This window comes from Salvia splendens, chromosome 9 (assembly GCF_004379255.2).
Source record: "Salvia splendens isolate huo1 chromosome 9, SspV2, whole genome shotgun sequence".
Taxonomy (NCBI): domain Eukaryota; kingdom Viridiplantae; phylum Streptophyta; class Magnoliopsida; order Lamiales; family Lamiaceae; genus Salvia; species Salvia splendens.
In genome coordinates this window covers 13553792-13572756 of record NC_056040.1, presented here as the reverse complement: position 1 = coordinate 13572756, position 18965 = coordinate 13553792, and the positions used below count along the sequence as shown (strand labels likewise).

General features: G+C 36.4%; 2 protein-coding genes across 4 annotated transcripts; both read right to left on the bottom strand.

Annotated features, from left to right (window-relative positions):
- Positions 1–772: 772 nt before the first annotated feature.
- LOC121747284 (lamin-like protein) lies at positions 773–6519 on the bottom strand. Of its 2 annotated transcripts, XM_042141292.1 has the most exons (3): positions 5796–6519; positions 1338–1574; positions 773–1260 (listed from the first exon to the last, which is right to left on the bottom strand). In XM_042141292.1, exons 2-3 carry the CDS (start codon positions 1507–1509, stop codon positions 944–946), a joined length of 489 nt encoding a protein of 162 aa, XP_041997226.1. In that variant the 5' UTR covers positions 1510–1574; positions 5796–6519; the 3' UTR covers positions 773–943. The 2 variants fall into 2 exon arrangements, with proteins under 2 accessions (XP_041997226.1, XP_041997227.1); XM_042141293.1 differs by lacking the exon at positions 5796–6519 and having other exon boundaries at positions 1338–1831.
- A 2556-nt stretch (positions 6520–9075) lies between these two features.
- On the bottom strand, positions 9076–11058 carry LOC121749618 (chaperone protein dnaJ 8, chloroplastic-like). 2 transcript variants are annotated; one of them, XM_042144198.1, is made up of 3 exons: positions 10456–11043; positions 10042–10110; positions 9076–9484 (listed from the first exon to the last, which is right to left on the bottom strand). In XM_042144198.1, exons 1-3 carry the CDS (start codon positions 10675–10677, stop codon positions 9323–9325), a joined length of 453 nt encoding a protein of 150 aa, XP_042000132.1. In that variant the 5' UTR covers positions 10678–11043; the 3' UTR covers positions 9076–9322. The 2 variants fall into 2 exon arrangements, with proteins under 2 accessions (XP_042000132.1, XP_042000133.1); XM_042144199.1 differs by lacking the exon at positions 10042–10110 and having other exon boundaries at positions 10456–11058.
- Between the last annotated feature and the right edge of the window lie 7907 nt (positions 11059–18965).

Genomic DNA, 18965 nt, shown 5'->3' with positions numbered 1-18965 from the left:
GTTTAATTTCAACTGTATCGGTATTCGTATAGTCTTATACTGTTAAAAACACTACTGCGCGTGATTTATTATTGTTACTTTAATTTCATTTTATTTTTACTTCCTCCGGCCACAAAAAAAAACAGTTTTATAAGTGGACGGACGAATTTTAATGGAAAATTGATAAAGTATAAGAAATGCGGAGAAAAAGTGCGTAAAGTAAGAAAGATAGGGGAAAAATAGGTAAAGGAAAAGAAAGTGGAGAAAAATAGGTAAAATATGAGAGAGAGGATTTTTATTTTAAGAAATTGGATTATTTTTCATGGAGGAATATAATATTTTTTATTTTTAAAATAGAAAAAAAAAGTCATTGCGCCCGACAGACTTCCAATTGGATATGAATGTATGGGACAATGGGTGCGATACAGCTGTTTTTATTGGATATATACGAATTTAATTAATGCAAACTACTCCTACCACACAAATGTTCCGCTCTTATTTTTCATAACTAAATGATCTACTGATCACATCTTTTCTTCTTTTAACAAAAACATTTTACTGCTACTACTACTATTACATTGAAGATCATGGCATTATGCTCTCTTATTAATTTGTTACATTTATCAAAAGTTGTTATTCTCTTATTAAAGATAGAGTTAATATGAGATGGCCTAATAAAGCAAGTTAATAACTTCACAATCTAAGTCAGCTATTTAGTAGGGCTGTTTACATTATAATATAAGTTGCAAATTTTATTTTATCGAGTCTATTTATAAATAGCTCAACTCAAAGCTAAAACGACATAATCAAATCTCATAAATCAAAATCATTCATAATGTCGAGATACAGTTTACACTTACAACAATTGGATAAATGAAGAGTGAGAGCAAAAATAAAAATAAAAATAAAAAACACAAGAAAAACTTTCTAGGCACACACCACAACCACTATCGCCACACCCACACTAGCCTAATCCAAAACAAGCAGAGACCAACGCACCCAAAATCACCCCCAAAACTCCAATCGGCGCCGCTGCGGCAGAGGTGTGGTCCGCCATGGAAGACTTGGGCGGAGGCGGGAGGGGGTGGACAAGAACAGAGACCTTCATGCCGCTGAAGCAGCCGCCATTGCCGCAGATAAAGTAGTACCTCTTGGCCTTGTCGAGGAGTATGAAATCCTTGCCGCTGCTCCAATTTCCGGTGGCCCCCTCCGTCGTGCAGTTATCGTAACCCGTCTGGTTCACCTCAAACACATTGTACTGCGTTTTCTGGTACCTAAACGCTGCAACATTTGAAAATAGGATTAATTAAATAAGGAAATAGAAATGAAAGGGGGTGGGGAACTATAGTTACACGTACAGATGAGGTCGCCGACGTAGAAGGTGTGGTTGTTGGCCCAGAGGGTGTAGTTGAGGCCGGGGTTCCAGCCCTTGTTGGCGCCGACGATGTGGTCGGTGGCCGCGCAGGAGGACACCAGGAGGAGGACCACGGCGGAGGAGAGCTGGAGGAGAGGGGCTGCTGAGCTGGACATTTTGAAATCAGATTTACCCAATTGGGAGTTGTTGGTTGGTTCTTAATAGTCCCACCCCATTATGCCTACACATAACGGATCCAAGAAAGTTTTCATGCCATGCTTTACTAAAGTTGATTTAATATATAGCTCAACTCATATTTTAATACTAAAAATTTGATGGATGGTGGAAGCTGATATTAATTTTTTACTTAATTCTACTACAAGTTAAGTTCCCAAATCACATATGAAACATTTTTTGAAATTTATTGTTGCTAATGGTATGAACTATGAAGGGAGTTTCTAATTCTCTACATTGCTATAAAAACAGTGGAGTTCTATGAGAATCGCAAAATATGTGAAATCACTATAATATCCAATAATATTTAGACAGTTGAGTAGACAAATTATGTGTGAATTACAAACACTACCATTTGAAAATTTAGTCACGTAGATTTATTGTTTGAGAATAGCTAGTGGCCAAGGGAGAGAGACAAAGAGCAGTAGAGCACTGAGTAATACTACATGTGTGATAAAACTTAAAAGCCACGCTCGTTCACATGCGTAGGATATCCTAAATCAAGATTAAGGATTTCCTTTATCTTTCTAGGATCTCGTTACCTTGATTCTCCAAATATATCAAATTAAAACATTACTGAACTTTTTAAATTGTATATTATGTTGGAATCGTAGTCCGGTCAACGCAATTGACCGGGTCGTACAAGTGACGGATTATTTAATTTTAAAAATAATTAAATAATTTATAATCGATCTACGCTTCGAGTAGATGATTGTGGTATATTCACTTTCTCTAAACCGATTCCCGGCGAGTGAGAAATAATATATTAAAATATGTCACGATATATGTGTCACGGCCGCGCTTTGCTAAGGATAGCAAAAGCGGATAAAATGCGACTAATAAAAGGGTTTAAAGAAATGAGGATAGAACTTGCATATTGAAAAGTCAAACAATATGATAAGATAAGATCCAAGTATTCGATTACAAGGATTTGAATAACAATAGCATTTCATCAAAATGAATCAGAGTTTCGATGATGAGAGTTCACTATACTCTCATAACAAACTGCAGTGGAAAGGTCCAAAGAACAACCTCGCGTATGAAGACACGAAGCGTCGAGAGATCCACACTTATTTACTTAAGTAGCATCGACTCTGATCAGCACGCCTCCACCTTATTGCTTAATCTGCACATTTAGAAATACGTGCAGGGCTGAGTACGAGAGTACTCAGTGGGCACTTGCCGAAAATCAAAACATACATTATATATAGTTGTCAAGCCATCAATACTAACACACGGGGGTTTTCTTAAAAGGCCCGAGCTTACTAAATTCATTTGTGAGCTAAAAGTTCGTCTGCAGACTAAGTTCTTTCATCATTCCATCATTCATCATTCATCATTCCATCATTCATCGTTCCATCATTCATCATTCATCATTCATCATTCATCGTTCATCATTCCATCATTCCATCATTCATCAGTCATCATTCATCATTCATCGTGCCGGGAAGGTGGCCACCTTCCGCGGACACCATTGCCGGCTAACCCTCTTGGATGGCTCACAGCCCTCGCGCGCTCTATTCCAAATCATAACGTTTTGGCGTAGCCAAATCCAACTAACATACAGTCCAACAGATAGGCCTCGAAAACAAACATTTTATGGCATGACAACAACTTGAAAATTAATCACAACTCCATTTTGAGAAAAGATGATATTTCATAATTTCACAAGTATTTGGTTTATATCCACACTAATGTGCTGGATATTAAAAGAAATGCCACCTGATATGTTTACTCCTCAATTAAAATTCTCGCGTCGGCCTTACTTTGCCTCCGAGCCAAAAATATCCTTTTTAAAAAAACAGCGTAACACGCTCAATTAGTACTTGAAATATTTTTCTTGAGAAAAGAATGCATGCATCCTATTGGATAGCACATATATCTTAGTCTCGTCTTATAGGATCTTTAATCCTTTCTTGGGCTTTACTAAGTTGCAGGATTTACTTACTCACTTAACTAATTTCGGTGAAATTATATTTTCTCAAAAATAACCACTTGGACATTTATTTAATAAAATATGGATTCTTGGAAAATCTCTTTCTACATCTTTTCTTTGAATTTTCTTAAGGGTGGCCAAGGCGTCGCGAGCGACGCCGGTCGGCTTTCGCGTCCCCAATTTCATCATTATTTCCTCATTCTCTAAAGGAAAATTTGTACCTCTTTTTTTCTAAATAATCCAGCTCTAAGCTCCACTTATATAAATTCTAGTCCATGATAATTCAAGTGGCCCAACACTAACTTTAGTCCTTGTCCAAAATATAAACCATTCTCGGTCCACATTGTTAACTAATAAATTGGTCCAAACTCTTTAAAAAAAAGAACTAGCATAAATAGTATAGTCCATCCACAAAAGTAATCGGCCTGTTCCTTTTTAATTAAATTCCTTGGCCCAATTTAATAGTGAGAATCCTCTTGGCCTTACTAATTAAAACAACCAATACTTCACTTGGTTACTAAAGTCCAACATTATGCTAATTAGCCCACCTGCCATGTTCCTCCTTACTCAACGATAGGGAGAAAAATTAAATCCTTAATCATTTCTCAAGGCCCGTTCCATTCAACAATACTCCACTTTCCAACTAAATTAATTAAATCAACTTCAATTAATCCATCAAGGCAGCCCATCATTCCATTTATTTCTGCTGGCCCAACTTAGACTTATTTGGGATCAGCCCAAACTAAAATTAGTGCACTTAGCCCAAATAAAATTGGGGAGCATTCACTACCTCAACAACCTGCCGGTCCCTCTCTTCTTCCCAAAATTACATCCTCAACTCAAATCCCTAAAATTGAAGATGGAGAAGCAGCACCTCCATCGTCTCCTCATCTCTCCTCAAATTCTCCTTCTCCAATTCTCATTCTCAATTTCTCATTCTCTCAAAAACCCGTCGCCAGCTCTCCATAGCGCCGCCTCCGGCTCCCGTCGAGCTCACTCTCGTCGTACAGCTCCACAGTCGTCGGCCGTCCATCAGTGATCGAATCGTCGACGCTCTGTTAAGGGTAGCCTTCCTTAACGTCAGAATTCCACACACACAAGAAACAGAGACTGTAGTCGTCGAGCGCCCAAGAGGTTTGAGTCGGCGAAGACTTCCGGCAGAGGGGGTGCTGGGCGCGAGAGAGGTTCTCGTCGGCAGCTATAGAGAATTAGAGTTTTGTGATTCATGCCAAGTTGGGCGAAATACTGATTTCATTAATTGGTTGAATGAATCAAATGATAACAACCTATCCCTATTTATAATACTAGAATACTAGCTTATAGAACAAGAAAACATTATATGAAAAGATACTATGAATCAAAATATAACTAAATAAAAGATATGGAAGATATGGCATTAATGTCTTGTATCACGCTCCCTATCGCCGGTGATTCCCATCGGTTTTCTCCATATCTCTCTCTGTTTCTCTCACCATCGAGCTTTCTCTCTCTCTCTGCGACTCCGCAGCTAGCCTCCGACGCCGTCCCAGCGGCGAATCCGTGCCGGACCAGGAGCCGCTGCTGCCACCACCATCGTACCCTCACAGCGGCAGGTTCCCTCTCGGCGGCATCGTTGTCTCTGTCGCTGTGCTCAGCTCGGCATCGCGCAGTTGGTTGGCGCTGGTCTCCGCCACCTTTCCGCTCGTCGCTGTCGGCTCTTGTGATCGCCATTGCTACCGCCGAGGAGTCCGCGCGGCTGCCCTCGTGGCTTAGCCGCTGTCGGAGGTCGTGGGGCAACCCTTCAGGTTGAAGCTAAGTCCTCTAACTTCTACTAAAACTTAATTCTTTATGTTCGAGTTTTCGCCGTTGCTACCGCCGAGGAGTCCGCGCGGCTGCCCTCGTGGCTTAGCCGCTGTCGGAGGTCGTGGGGCAACCCTTCAGGTTGAAGCTAAGTCCTCTAACTTCTACTAAAACTTAATTCTTTATGTTCGAGTTTTCGCCGTTGCTACCGCCGAGGAGTCCGCGCGGCTGCCCTCGTGGCTTAGCCGCTGTCGGAGGTCGTGGGGCAACCCTTCGGCTTGAAGCTAAGTCCTCTAACTTCTACTAAAACTTAATTCTTTATGTTCGAGTTTTCGGCAGCAACTATGTGTGATCTTAGAAGCATGGGCAATGGTTGTGATTAAAGGCTTGATCTTGATGTTGGTACTAACTGTTGATTGATGCTACTTCTATGTTCTCTATGTCCTATCTTACAATTGCTATGTTGGGATCTATATGAATGTTATTTTCGTAAAAGATGTTGGGGAGAATTACCTTGCTTTGGTGATTCCTTAATTGTTGTGATGTTCGAGTGTTTCCTCCATCTCCTCTCACTTCTTGCTGATTCTCCGATGAAATTTTCTAAGTGATAAAGAGGGTGAAGGAAGTGTGGATTGGTGTTGTTTATATAGCCGATTTCTTTGTCCCTTTGTGGCAGATTTTTGGGAGTATAATTTCTCTATGTTCATCTCTCTTTTGAATTTGTTAAAAAGGCCTTCCTACCTTCTTGATGAAAATCTTGGAAAGAGTTATACTTGTTGATCTCGTTCCTTAATTTCTCATGTGGGAAAAAAGGACTTTCACTCTTTTGGTTAAGGAGATGATCTCACCATTCTTCGTCCAATTGTCATTGCTTCCACTTTGGAAAGATTTGGGATATCTCATTCCTTGTCTCCATCTTGGCTTTGTAGGAGAGTAGTGACAGACACTCTTGCAAGATCTTAAATGGCTCCTTACCATTTTCTTGAATAACATTTTCCCTCGGTTTTTGTTGAAGAAGAAATCTAACTATTTTTGGGAATTTCCTTGGCAGGTGGAAGGACAACTCGTGCTATCTCTAGGAGACTACAAATTGACCTCTTGGCATAAAGTGATGTATGGAATCGAGATGGGTGTGGAGGAAATCCTCAAGGATTTATGTAGTTCATAGCAATTGTTTCCTTGCCCCTTTATAGCTAGCTCTCTATGTAGGATAGCTTTTGTAAAGTAGATATGTCTTCTTCCCCAAAATTTTAATGAACCTTTTTCCATGAAAGATGGAATTCTTCCTTGTAAAGTGTGTCTCTTGAATTTCTTGTTTGGGAAAGAGTTAAATTATGACTTGCAAATTCCCATGCATACATAAACATTATACACGTCCATACATTCCCTTATGTATATGTATAGTATATCATTTGATAACTCTTAGCATCTTCTCTTATTTCTATTTCCAATTGGAGATCCTTTTGACTTTCTTTCAATTGTAATTTATTGGAAATTTCATCTCCCAACGTTTGTATTTTCCAAGGTGATGTCTTGATTCACAAATTCCGAGTACTTTGTCCAACGTGATAAAATGAGATGCTACTTAAGTCATCCTTTGAAATTGAATTCAACTAGTTGCTTGCTAAAAAAATCCATTGAGTTCCATGTCGAAAATTATTATTATCTCCAACGCAAAAAAAAATCCTTCATTTCCATTGAGAAAAAAAAAATTATGCTTCAAATCCTGGCGCGAAATTTATGGGGCGTCACAATATGGAGATATGAAATTAATTAATTTATCTATTTTAGACACGTAGACAAAACAATGTGGCAAATTAGCACACGGACAGAGCTTCGTAGAATGCGTGCACATTGATCGGGTCGTCCAGATACATTTCTGGAATGAACAACTACGTGAGAGGTGTCTAGATACATCCGTCCAGGTTCATGCTCCATGGTTGACGTTTGTAACGTCCGTAACGGCTTGTAACCCCCGACGGTTACAATCAAGTCATCATGACACACATAATAGGTGTTGACTCCATCAATTCAAATGAGTGGACTTGGCCTATAAAAAGGCTTGCATCCATTTCATTCTCTACACAATATATTGCATATCATTTTTCATAGTTCCCTCTCTCTGCATAGTCTTCCGTCGAAGCTCTGCTCTCGCTATCATCCAGTTCGCCGGAGCTTGTTCCGTTTGCGGTACTGCAATGAACAAGACGAAGCCGTTTTATCTTTGGGGACGACACGCCAATCCGATAGCACTACCGGGGCGTATCTCGTCTTGCGGAAAGATGACTCATAGACTCGGCTTACAAATTACATCTACGGTTTATAGTTTTTGATAATTCTATTTTCATTTCAATTTATTTCTGTTTAATTTCTCTATTCTTCATTGGGTTGTATTACGTCCGGTTAGTGTATCTCTATATCACAATATTTTAAATCAACACAATTTTGATAAAATACTTATTGTAGTAAATAAATTTACTAATTAAATAATGGTCTCATTGAATATGAAAAGAGAAGGATAAATGATGCAAACCACCCCCAATAATTGTATCTATGGGACCGGACAGTGAGTGAAATTATGGTAATAATGATTTAGATTTGAGGAACATATAATCTGATCATTACTTTTGAGGTATATGATACAGTCTACAATAGGGATTTTGGCTAAAAGGACTGAAATCCATTTTCTTTGTTGAATAGGGAGTAATTCTTTTGGATTACGTATATGATCGATTCCTTAAATAGTTAAATAATAATCTTCTCAATTTTACTTATTGGACTTGTATCTGGTAACCATCCTTTCCAAATGCAATAAGTCTATTTATTTTCGTATTTCTAAGTACTTGCATATAGGTTATACGCTTTACTTTTCCTTTTTAAAATTTATTCATTTTTTAATGATGAGAAGGTCACGATTGTTCCTTGGGGATGGATGCCCACAAAAGAAAGTATTGTGATTTGTGAAACAGATAAGATAAGATAAGGGTCACATAAAAAATACTGGGAAAAAAGTAAAACTAAGCTAAAATAATCACAGATTCGGTTTATTTTTTACTTTCTAAATTTGGCAATATTTGGTTTTCTATTTCACTATTGAAAATCAAATAATACAATTATGAAGCTGTTGATAATGATGGATGAATTTTGAATTGATGAGATATATATTCCACCTAATAGATTTTTCTCGCTCGAAAAAAAACTATACGATTTAGCTGAAAACTGACCCCAAAATTTGTTCATTTTTCAGTCACTAGATCTTCCATTAATTACTAAATTATCAATAGTATAAAACTAAAATTAATTACATACCACACCACATATATACCGGTCAATATCACTTTAAATATCAAGAATTATCCCGATCTATAAGAAATATATAAAAATATTTATTGGGCAATTATTCATGGTCACTATTAAAATACATAAAAATCGCACTGTTTTATCCCAGAAACCCCAACCAGAAAAAAAAAAGTGAGAAGCACACAAAATCCAGAACTGCAAAGAACACAAGATTTTTAAAAGTCGTGAATAAGACGACGACATCACTGCAGATTAAGATCAACAATTCTATCATATCCACGACCAATCACAGATTTTCAATTATGAAACTTCTAATTTCAACCTATCTGGGTTTAATATCATAAATAGAAAAATCAAACTTAACAGACCTAATACTCAATCCAAAATCAGTGATTGGATTTGAACTTATGACCTTACAGTAAAATCATAAAATAGGATAATACTAAAACAAATCCCCAAACTAGTGGCGGTTGTGGTTTCTGAACACGCTTGCTTCCCAAAAATGTGGTTTTGATTTACTAATATAATCATAAATCATTAAATCATAATGGCAGGGGTTAAATATAATAATTTACAGAGTAGTAATACAGAAATTCGAGAAAAAACAATTTACAGAAATTGTGATTGAAATTGTTTTAGGTGTACATGAAACAGAGGGGTATATACAGTAACCTCGAACATCTTTACAAGTAAACATTGCGAAAGATGTTGGGTTTTTCTTGTTTTGAAAGATGAGAAATTCAGATGTAAGGATTGATGTGAGAAGAGTAATCTCTGATTCCAGCTCCTTCCCATCCCATCCATTCCTCCCACAGATCCCAATCTTGATCGTTCATTCCCCTCATCTCCTCATCTTCCTCCTCCGCCTCCGCTCTCTCTCCTCGCAAATTGCTCATCACAATCTGCACCACCAACATTCAATCATACTTTGGGACTATATTTTAAACTAGATTATTGTAGAAAATAATTACAAGTATTTTGATTTTATGGTGAGCTGATGAATTTACATAGTTTTTTATTCCCCCAAAAAAATAGAATAAATATCATAACATAGTTTTATTACTAAAAAATTGTAATTCAACCAAAGTACTTAGTGTGCAATTTGCAATTACAAATGGTGATCAGTTTACTATTGTGGGTAGGTCATTGAGAGCGACTCGCAAACTGCTCAATTAATATAGAAATTAGATTTATTGTAACATCAAACCTTTTTATTTAATAAGGTCAAGTAATAAAAAGAAGCATCAAGCATAAGTATAAGGTCAAATATTAAAAAGAGTACATACAAAAAAGAAAACAAAACAACGACCCTTCGTAAATGAGGAAAATGTACAATGATGCTTATCAAGACAAGTGTGTAGCCAAAAAATCCACATAACTAATCTAATCAACTCATTCCCAAATTGTAATATTCATAAAATTTTAAAATTCAGAGAGATAATCTATTATGGTGACTTACATCATATGCTTCATTAATTATGTGGAATTGGTTTCCGCCGTTGTTTTCTCTGCAGACATCAGGGTGATACTGCAACGAGATTAAATTAAGTAAAGATTAATAACTCAAAAATTTTCTTTACCAAAAATTCATAGATTTATTAATTCGTTAATATTCGGATTATAACGGTTATCAAGTAAAATATTTTTTTTTGCATATTATGTGTGAGAATTTTCTTTAGATCACTTGAAATAGTCAAACCGAAGGAAAAACATGTACTACTAAATGAAAATATATTCATTAAAAAAACTAGATACCCAGCTTATTTAAAACGAAATAAATTGACGAAACAAGACAATATGATTCAATGAATTCTTGATCATTTCAGCCATAACAAATAGGCAATGAATTAGTAGAAATGATTGGAAAATAAACCTGAAGAGCAAGCTGTCTGAAGGCCTTCTTAACCTCGGATTCAGATGCACCTGGTTGAATCCTCAAAGTCTTGTAAGAATCAAACACAGCAGCAGAGGAGATGCAAGATACCCTAAATCCCTTTCTTTTATTACGATTCCCCAAATTTTTTCTTGACAAATCATTATCCCTTAATTGAGCCCAATAACCAGACGCAGAGGCGCATCCCAGAGCAGCAGCCATTTTAATCTCAGACGAAGAAAGGGAAAAGGTGAAATTTTTATCTCAATCCAACCAAAAATGAATTTCGAGATTTAATTTCAGGTTTCGAATGCAAAATTTAAAGAATTGGGAAGCTTTATATTGATTTTTCGGAGCAATGTGAAAAGCCAGGGAGAAACTAAACAGAGCAGTTTTCAAAAGGGGAGGCTGTTTGAAATGAATTGTATGAATAGAGAATTGTTTGGGGAGAGGCCTTTTATAATAGTAGTTTCAATCCTCTAATAATTGAATAAACAGTCAATAAATTCGATAGTTTTTGTTAAAGAGCTGAAACTTTGTGAATGCAATTATGGAATCAAAGAAATGAGGCAAAGAAATGCTAATCAACATACAATTTCTTTATATTATATACACACGCATTCATTTCTGTGGGCAGTGGAATGACATTTTTCACATAAAACTAATCCATATGTGACGTAGATTGCACGTTCAATCAAACTATAGTATTACGATTTGGGAAATGCTAATTAATTATAGAAAAACAAATTTACGTTAATTGTGTGCATAATATCCTAAAATTTAGATTTTGATCAAATTAATTTTTTGATTTGATTCCACTTTTAGAGTTATAATTTACTAATTTACCTTAATAAATAACTTTGGATATTTTGGGACACTGTTATTTTAAGAAATCTACTTTAATTTATATTATGAATTAATTATCATGGTATTAATTAACATACTACAAATTCAATACTATATTTAATTATGAAATAATTTATAATTTTATATAGTACTACTCATATAACTTTTCAAATAAAATTTCATTTAACCATTTCATAGTTTAGTTTTTAGTTTATTGTTAATTTATTCTTCTATAGCTTGTATTTTTGTTAAATTTTCTAAACAAATCATGAGATAAATATAGTTCAATTTTTAAATAAAAGTTTGTTTGATAGTAGTATAATATATTCTCAATTTTTTAAAATGAATAAAATGATAAATTGAGCTTTAATTTTTATAAAAATTATAAAATAAAAAATGTCAATAACAATTTTTAATGTAATTGAATTAAATTATATGTATAAAACAAAACAACAACATTAAATTACATGTACATATACATATAAAACGGCATCATTATACTATTAAATTTTAAAACAATATAGCTTTATTGGTGAAAAAAATAATTACATTATAAACGATATATTTTAATTGCAATATTTTAAAATTTAAGAACGTGTGTTCATATAGACATTATGTTGTGTAGATAAGTACTTTAAACTTTTTTTGGTAAGTTGTTGTCTATATGTATATAGACTGCCAAAGTTTCCAAAGATTGTTCATAACTCGACAGATTTAATATGGATGTAGTAGAATTAGACTTTCATGTTACCACATTATCTAAGAATTACTACCTCACTGAAAGTTTGTTTCATTTTTCTATTTTCGTTCATCCTTCAAAGTCTGTCTCATTTTACTTTTTACCATTTTTTATAGTGGACTTCATATTCCATTAACTCATTCTTACTCACATTTTATCATAAAACTAATATATAAAAGTAGGACCTACAATCCACTAATTTTTTCAACTTCTATTATATTCCTTAAAATTTGTGTCGGGTCAAAGTGAGATAATATTTAGGGGAGGGAGGTAGTAAAATAGAAGGCGGTAGGGCTACTAGATATTTGTTTAATTGGGAAGTAGACTTTCGTGTTTTCTTTTTCTTTTTAGTTGATAAATGAGGTTTATATTTTTGGATGAGAGAAAAAAAAGGAGAGAAAAGACATGGTGCGACGAATCAATTAAAGGTCCTTGTCTTAAATTGCGTACGCATCAGTGTTTATGGTATTTTCTCACAATTGTTTTCTATCCGATAATAAATGTCATATTTTTTTAGTTTCTTTTATTAAAGATGTTATATTTTTATTTTTACAAAAATTATCTTCATAATGAATATACCATTTACCCTCACCACTTAATATACAAAGAAAAAAAATGTACATAAATTATACATGTACATAATATCCTTAAATTTTAAATTAATTTGAATTTAATTAAAAATTAATTTTATTATTTACAGTATTGTATGTTAGACGATCTTATCCGTGGACCGTGGCGTGTCTATTCATCTTGTCCAACTCTGATTTCTACCAATACTTTTCAATTTAGGAATCTGCTCTTTTGGTTTCCCCGAATATTCCCTATTTTTCCATAATGTTTTTGCTTATCACTATTTTAAATTTAACACTATTTGTAACTTCAGCTGCCTGTTCAAATAAAATAAAATTGTAACCTAAACTGGGGATTTTTTTCTGTTGGATACATTCAGTTTGATATAATTATTAATTTTTTGTGAAAATCCTTTTTTTTACATTGATATATTGCTATTGTCGAAAGAATTTGGAGTACTTTACACAACATTTTCGACGTCATTTACAAATAGGAAGCACTTTAGAATTAAATATCCACTTGTGATTAAAATACTTCGTACGATATAAAGTTTAGTATGATTGGTCAGGTGGCTATATAAAAATACTTCAAGCTAACTAATTCAATGAATTAATTAATTGTGAATTTGTTTCATTATCTTATCTTTTACATAATCAATCTTCTATTCATCAATTTATCCTATCCATTCAAGTCAATATTCAGAAATCTACGGCAACAAGTTAAGCTTTTCTTTAGATGGATAATTATTGTTAAAGTAGTGATATATGGACATAATTACTGTTAACTTCTTTGGAATCTGAATTTGGAATATTGAGAGAGAATTGAGAAAGAGATCTTCTTTATTTGAGCTAAATGAAATCGATTACAAAACTACCTCTCAAGTCTGCTATTTAACCGAGAGAAGAAAACAGAACATACTAACTAACTTGATCAACAAATTCTTGATCAACGGTTTACATTCAAACTTCATCTAACGGACTACAAACCAATGGTTTAGATTTAACTATCCGTTAAACCCTCTTCCTCATCAATTCTTGCTATGTGTGTGCGTCGAATCTGTATGGACGTTGCGGGGTTGACTTGATCAGGCTGCTTGGGTTGGCTTGATCAAGTTGCTTGAGTGACTTGATCAAGCCGCTGCTCACCATGACTTGATCAACCTACAAATCTCCACCTTCACTCAATCAGCTTCACCACTAGTTTGCAGCATGATCAGCTTTGTACAAAGCTCAATCTTTTCTCTAGGCAAAGCTTTAGTAAGCATATCAGCCGGATTCACCTTCGTGCTCACTTTAAACACCTCCACCTCTCCATCTTCAATCTTTTCTCTGATGAAGTGTAAGCGCACGTCTATGTGTTTACTTCACTCATGAAACACTTGATGTCTCGCAAGAGCTATTGCACTACTACTATCACAACCGATTGCAATGCATTTCTGGATCACCCCCAGTTCCGCTGCAAGACCTTTCAGCCAGAAACTCTCCTTGATAGCTGCTGCAAGAGCCAAATATTCAACCTTAGTTGTGGACAATGCTACCACATTTTGCTGACTTGATTTCCAACTTATTGCAGAGTCATACATTGTAAACACATAGCCTGACTGTGACCTTCGATTGTCTATATCTCCAGCATAATCTGAGTCACAAAAGCCAAGTAAGGCATCACCATTTGAAGTCTGATTTCCTTCATACAGAATTCCTAACTTTGCAGCACCTTTCATGTATTTCAGCATCCACTTCAAAGCTAACCAATGTTCTCTTCCATGATCAGCCATGAATCTGCCTGTAGTGCTGATAGCATATGCAATGTCTGGCCTTGTGCAAACCATTGCATACATCACACTGCCAATTATATTAGCATAGGGAATCAGTTTCATTTCCCTTCTTTCCTCTTCACTTTGAGGTTTTTGATCTACTGACAATCTGAAATGTTGAGCTAAAGGAGTTACATTTTCTTTCATGTTATCAACCCTAAACCTCTTCAACATCTTCAGTATATAATCAGATTGACCCAGCCATATAGCTCCCTTCTTCCTGTTTCTCACTATGTTCATTCCCAGAATCTTTCTGGCAGGTCCGAGGTCCTTCATATCAAAACCAGACCTCAGATCTTCCTTCACTTGCTCTACCTCCTTCATACTTGATCCAGCAATGAGCATATCATCTACATACAATAGTAGATAAGCTACTGGTACTCCACCTTTCTTCTTGAAATACACACAAGAATCAAATTTGGATCTAATAAAACCACAGGTTATCATATGTGAGTTGAACTTCTTGTGCCACTGTCTGCTTGCTTACTTAAGACCATAGATGCTCTTGATCAGTTTACACACCTTTCTTTCTTGTCCTGGAGCAGCAAAGCCCTCAGGTTGCACCATATATATAGTCTCCTCTAGATCCCCATTGAGGAAAGCTGTCTTCACATCCATTTGCTCAAGCTCCCAATTATTCTTTGCAACAACTGACAGCAGCATTCTGATGGAGCTATGCTTTACAACAGGGGAAAACACCTCGTTGTAATCAATGCCATCTTGGGTAAACCCCCTTGCCACTAGCCTGGCCTTAAACCTGATTGAACCATCAGCCTCAATTTTCCTTTTGAAAATCCATTTGCAAGTGACTAGCTTTCTGCCTTCAATTTTATCCACAAGGACCCAAGTCTTGTTCCTTGTGAGAGAGTCCATCTCCTCTTTCATTGCCTGCAGCCACTTCTCTTTATCCTTGCTTTTCATGGCCTCCTTATATGTGAGGGGCTCCTCAAGCTCTATCTCTTCTGCAGCAATCAGAGCATAGAACACTGTCTCATACTCATAAAACCTGATTGGTAGCTTGTGAGTTCTTCTCACTCTGTCTCTGGCCAACTGATAGCCACTTAGACCACTATTCACATCATGAGCAGTATCAGGATCAACACCAGAATCTCCAGTTGCTCCTGCATCAGAATCACTATCATTTTGAATCTGATCTTGCTTCTCTGCAGGCTCCACCTCAAACTCAGCACCATCATTAGCCATTATCCTTACTCCATCAGCATTAGCATCTCCTTTATTCAGAAAAGGCATGTCCCTCTCTAAAAATATCACATCTCTGCTAATGATCACCTTGTAATTCTCTGGCTCTATGCACCACAACTTGTACCCCTTGACTCCCTTTTGATATCCCAGCATCACACACATTAATGCCTGGGATCCAACTTTCCTTACTTCACATGAGCAAACACTTTACAGCTAAAAATCTTCAGGTTGTCATAACTTGCATTCCTGCCATACCACCTATAATCTGGAGTGTCACCATTAATGTGGCTAGAAGGGCATCTATTCATTAGGTATACTGCAGTAGAAGCTGCTTCACCCCAGAACTTCTTTCCCAAGCCAAAAGATAACAACATACATCTCACTCTCTCAACAATAGTTATGTTAGCCCTCTCAGCCACTCTATTTTGTTGAGGATTCATAGGAACTGTCTTATGTCTTTTTATGCCTCTTTGCTTGCAGAATTCATTAAAGGCCTTGGACACATATTCTAGTCCATTATCTGTTCTGAGACATCTCACCTTACAGCCTTTCTCAAGCTCCACTTCATCACACCATTCCTTGAATTTTGCAAGAGCTTCTGATTTCTCTTTCAAAATGTAAATCCATGTTTTTCTAGAGAAATCATCAATCAAACTCATGTAATATCTCCCTCCCCCAATGGTATTCACAGAAGCAGGTCCCCACAAGTCACTATGCACATAATCCAATGGAGACGAAGAAGTATGTTTACCAGTGGGATAGGGCAACTTCTTAGCTTTGCCTCTGATGCAGTCTTGACAAGGATGAATTTCTTCTGACTCATCAGCCGAGATCACTTGTTTTTTGACTAGTTCTTTAACATTTCCTATTGCAGGATGACCCAGCCTCTCATGCCATACTCTCAAGCTAGGGAGCTTCACCAGATTCAGCTACTCACCACCTTTCTGGATCTTGATTACTGAAGCATAAAGATAGTACAAGCTTCATCTCCTCTCGGCTGTCATGATCACATTTTCCCCTTTCTTGACCTGCATTTTTCCTTCCTTTGACAAGAAAGAGCAGCCCTTCTGTTCCAATGATCCGAGAGATATCAGGTTCCTCTTGACTTCTGGTATGAACCTAACATCACTGAAAACCTTGATTGATTGATCTTGCATTCTGAGTCTGATCGATCCTATGCCTTTTACACTGCACACTTGGTTATTTCCAAGAGTGACAGTACCATCAGAATCAAGTAAAGTCTCAAACCAATCCTGATTCGGGCATATGTGGAAGCTGCAACCACTTTCCATAATCCAAGAAGCACCATCAATGGTTTCCATAACATTCAAGACTTCTACTGCATCATTTGATTCAATGCAATCAGAGGTGCTTGCTCCTTGATTTCCATGTGTAGTTTGTTTCTTTTTCCACCCAAAACAGTCCTTCTTAAGGTGGCCAGGTTTGTTGCACCAGTAACACACCCTGGTTTCTTTCTTGTCATTCACAGGCTGCTTGGCCGCTTCATACTTTTTCTTGAACGGTTTCTTGCCCTTTGATCCTCTGCTATTCAAGCTTTCAGATGTAGAGTCAATATGCTTTGAACCAGAGGATTGTAACTCCTTAGCTCTCAAGGCAGACTGAACCTCCAAGAACGTGATAGTCCCCTCCCTACCATACATGATGGCATCTCGTAGGTGATCATAGGATTTAGGGAGAGCATTGAGTAGAAGTATCGCTTTATCTTCATCGCCAATCGTCACGTCGATGTTCTCTAAATCATCAATGGCTTTGTTGAAGTCTTCAAGTTGCTCGATTACCGCCTTATTTTCCAAGAACTTATATGAGTAGAGACGTTGCTTTATATACAACCGATTGGCTAGGGACTTTGTGAGATATAAGTTCTCCGGCTTCTTTAGAATTCCGGCCGCCGTCTTCTCCTTCGCGACCTCTCTGAGCACTTTATCACTCAAGCACAGAACCACTACGTTGTTGGCTCTGGCCAGAATGTCAGCTCGTTTGATGACCGCCTTCTCATCAAGATCGGTCTCTGCATCCTCCTTCTCTTCATCGAGCGCAGCCGACAGCCCTTGTTGAATGAGCATCGCGCGCATCTTCATTCTCCATAGACCGAAGTCGTTCTTGTCGGTGAACTTTTCCGCTTCCAACCTCGCCGCCATCTTTACCGCGGATTCGATTCCAAAGATCAAGCCGCAATTCGATCTGATTGCTTGCGCTTCCTACAGACGGCGCCAATTGTTAACTTCTTTGGAATCTGAATTTGGAATATTGAGAGAGAATTGAGAAAGAGATCTTCTTTATTTAAGCTGAATGAAATCGATTACAAAACTACCTCTCAAGTCTGCTATTTAACCGAGAGAAGAAAACAGAACTGACTAACTATCTTGATCAACAAATTCTTGATCAACGGTTTACATTCAAACTTCATCTAACGGACTACAAACCAACCTGTTTAGATTTAAATATACGTTAAACCCTCTTCCTCATCAATTCTTGTTGTGTGTGGGGGTCGAATCTGTATGGACGTTGTGGGGTTGACTTGATCAGACTGCTTGGGTTGGCTTGATCAAGTTGCTTGAATGACTTGATCAAGCCGCTGCTCACCATGACTTGATCAACCTACAATTATAAATTCAACGCGATATTTAATCGTAGGAATTATAAGATTTTGTAAAAGTGGATGTTTAAATATCGGACGCAGAAGAAAATTAAAGAATCTTTAAATACGTCTAACATTTATAGATTAATTTGATGGTTCATTGGTTCGTATTTACAATTACATTCTCTCTAATTTCAATAATTGTAGCTCTATATATAAAGATTTTTTATATATCTGAGAATCTGAGATGAATGAATTGAGATTTGAACTTAAAGTACAAAAGAAAAGCACCGGTATAATCATTTTGTGAAACTTTATATGGGGTTTTGTACTTTTGTTTTCTGTATCTAAATCGAAGCAATTCAGTTAATATAATAGTTTTAAACTTTTAGATAATTTAAAACAAATGAAATTGCAAGTAATTCAGTATTTTGGATTTATCTCTTTTTTATCTTCATTTTCGTGGGTCATGTGTTTTTCAATGTAAATGCTCTGTAATCTGTATTTTGTTTTCCTGTGGATGATAAAAGAGTGGATAAAATTTATAAATTTTGTTTTCCATGTAATAGAGAAAAAAGCTGATGTGGCGCCACGTGATGCTCTATGATCCACTGAAACCAATTAAGCACGTGGAAGTCATTTATTCGATCATTAGATCTATTCATCTTTTTTTTTTATCGTACTAGTATTTATTTTGGTCTCATATTTTATAGTACGACTTAATTCAACTAGTGTCTACA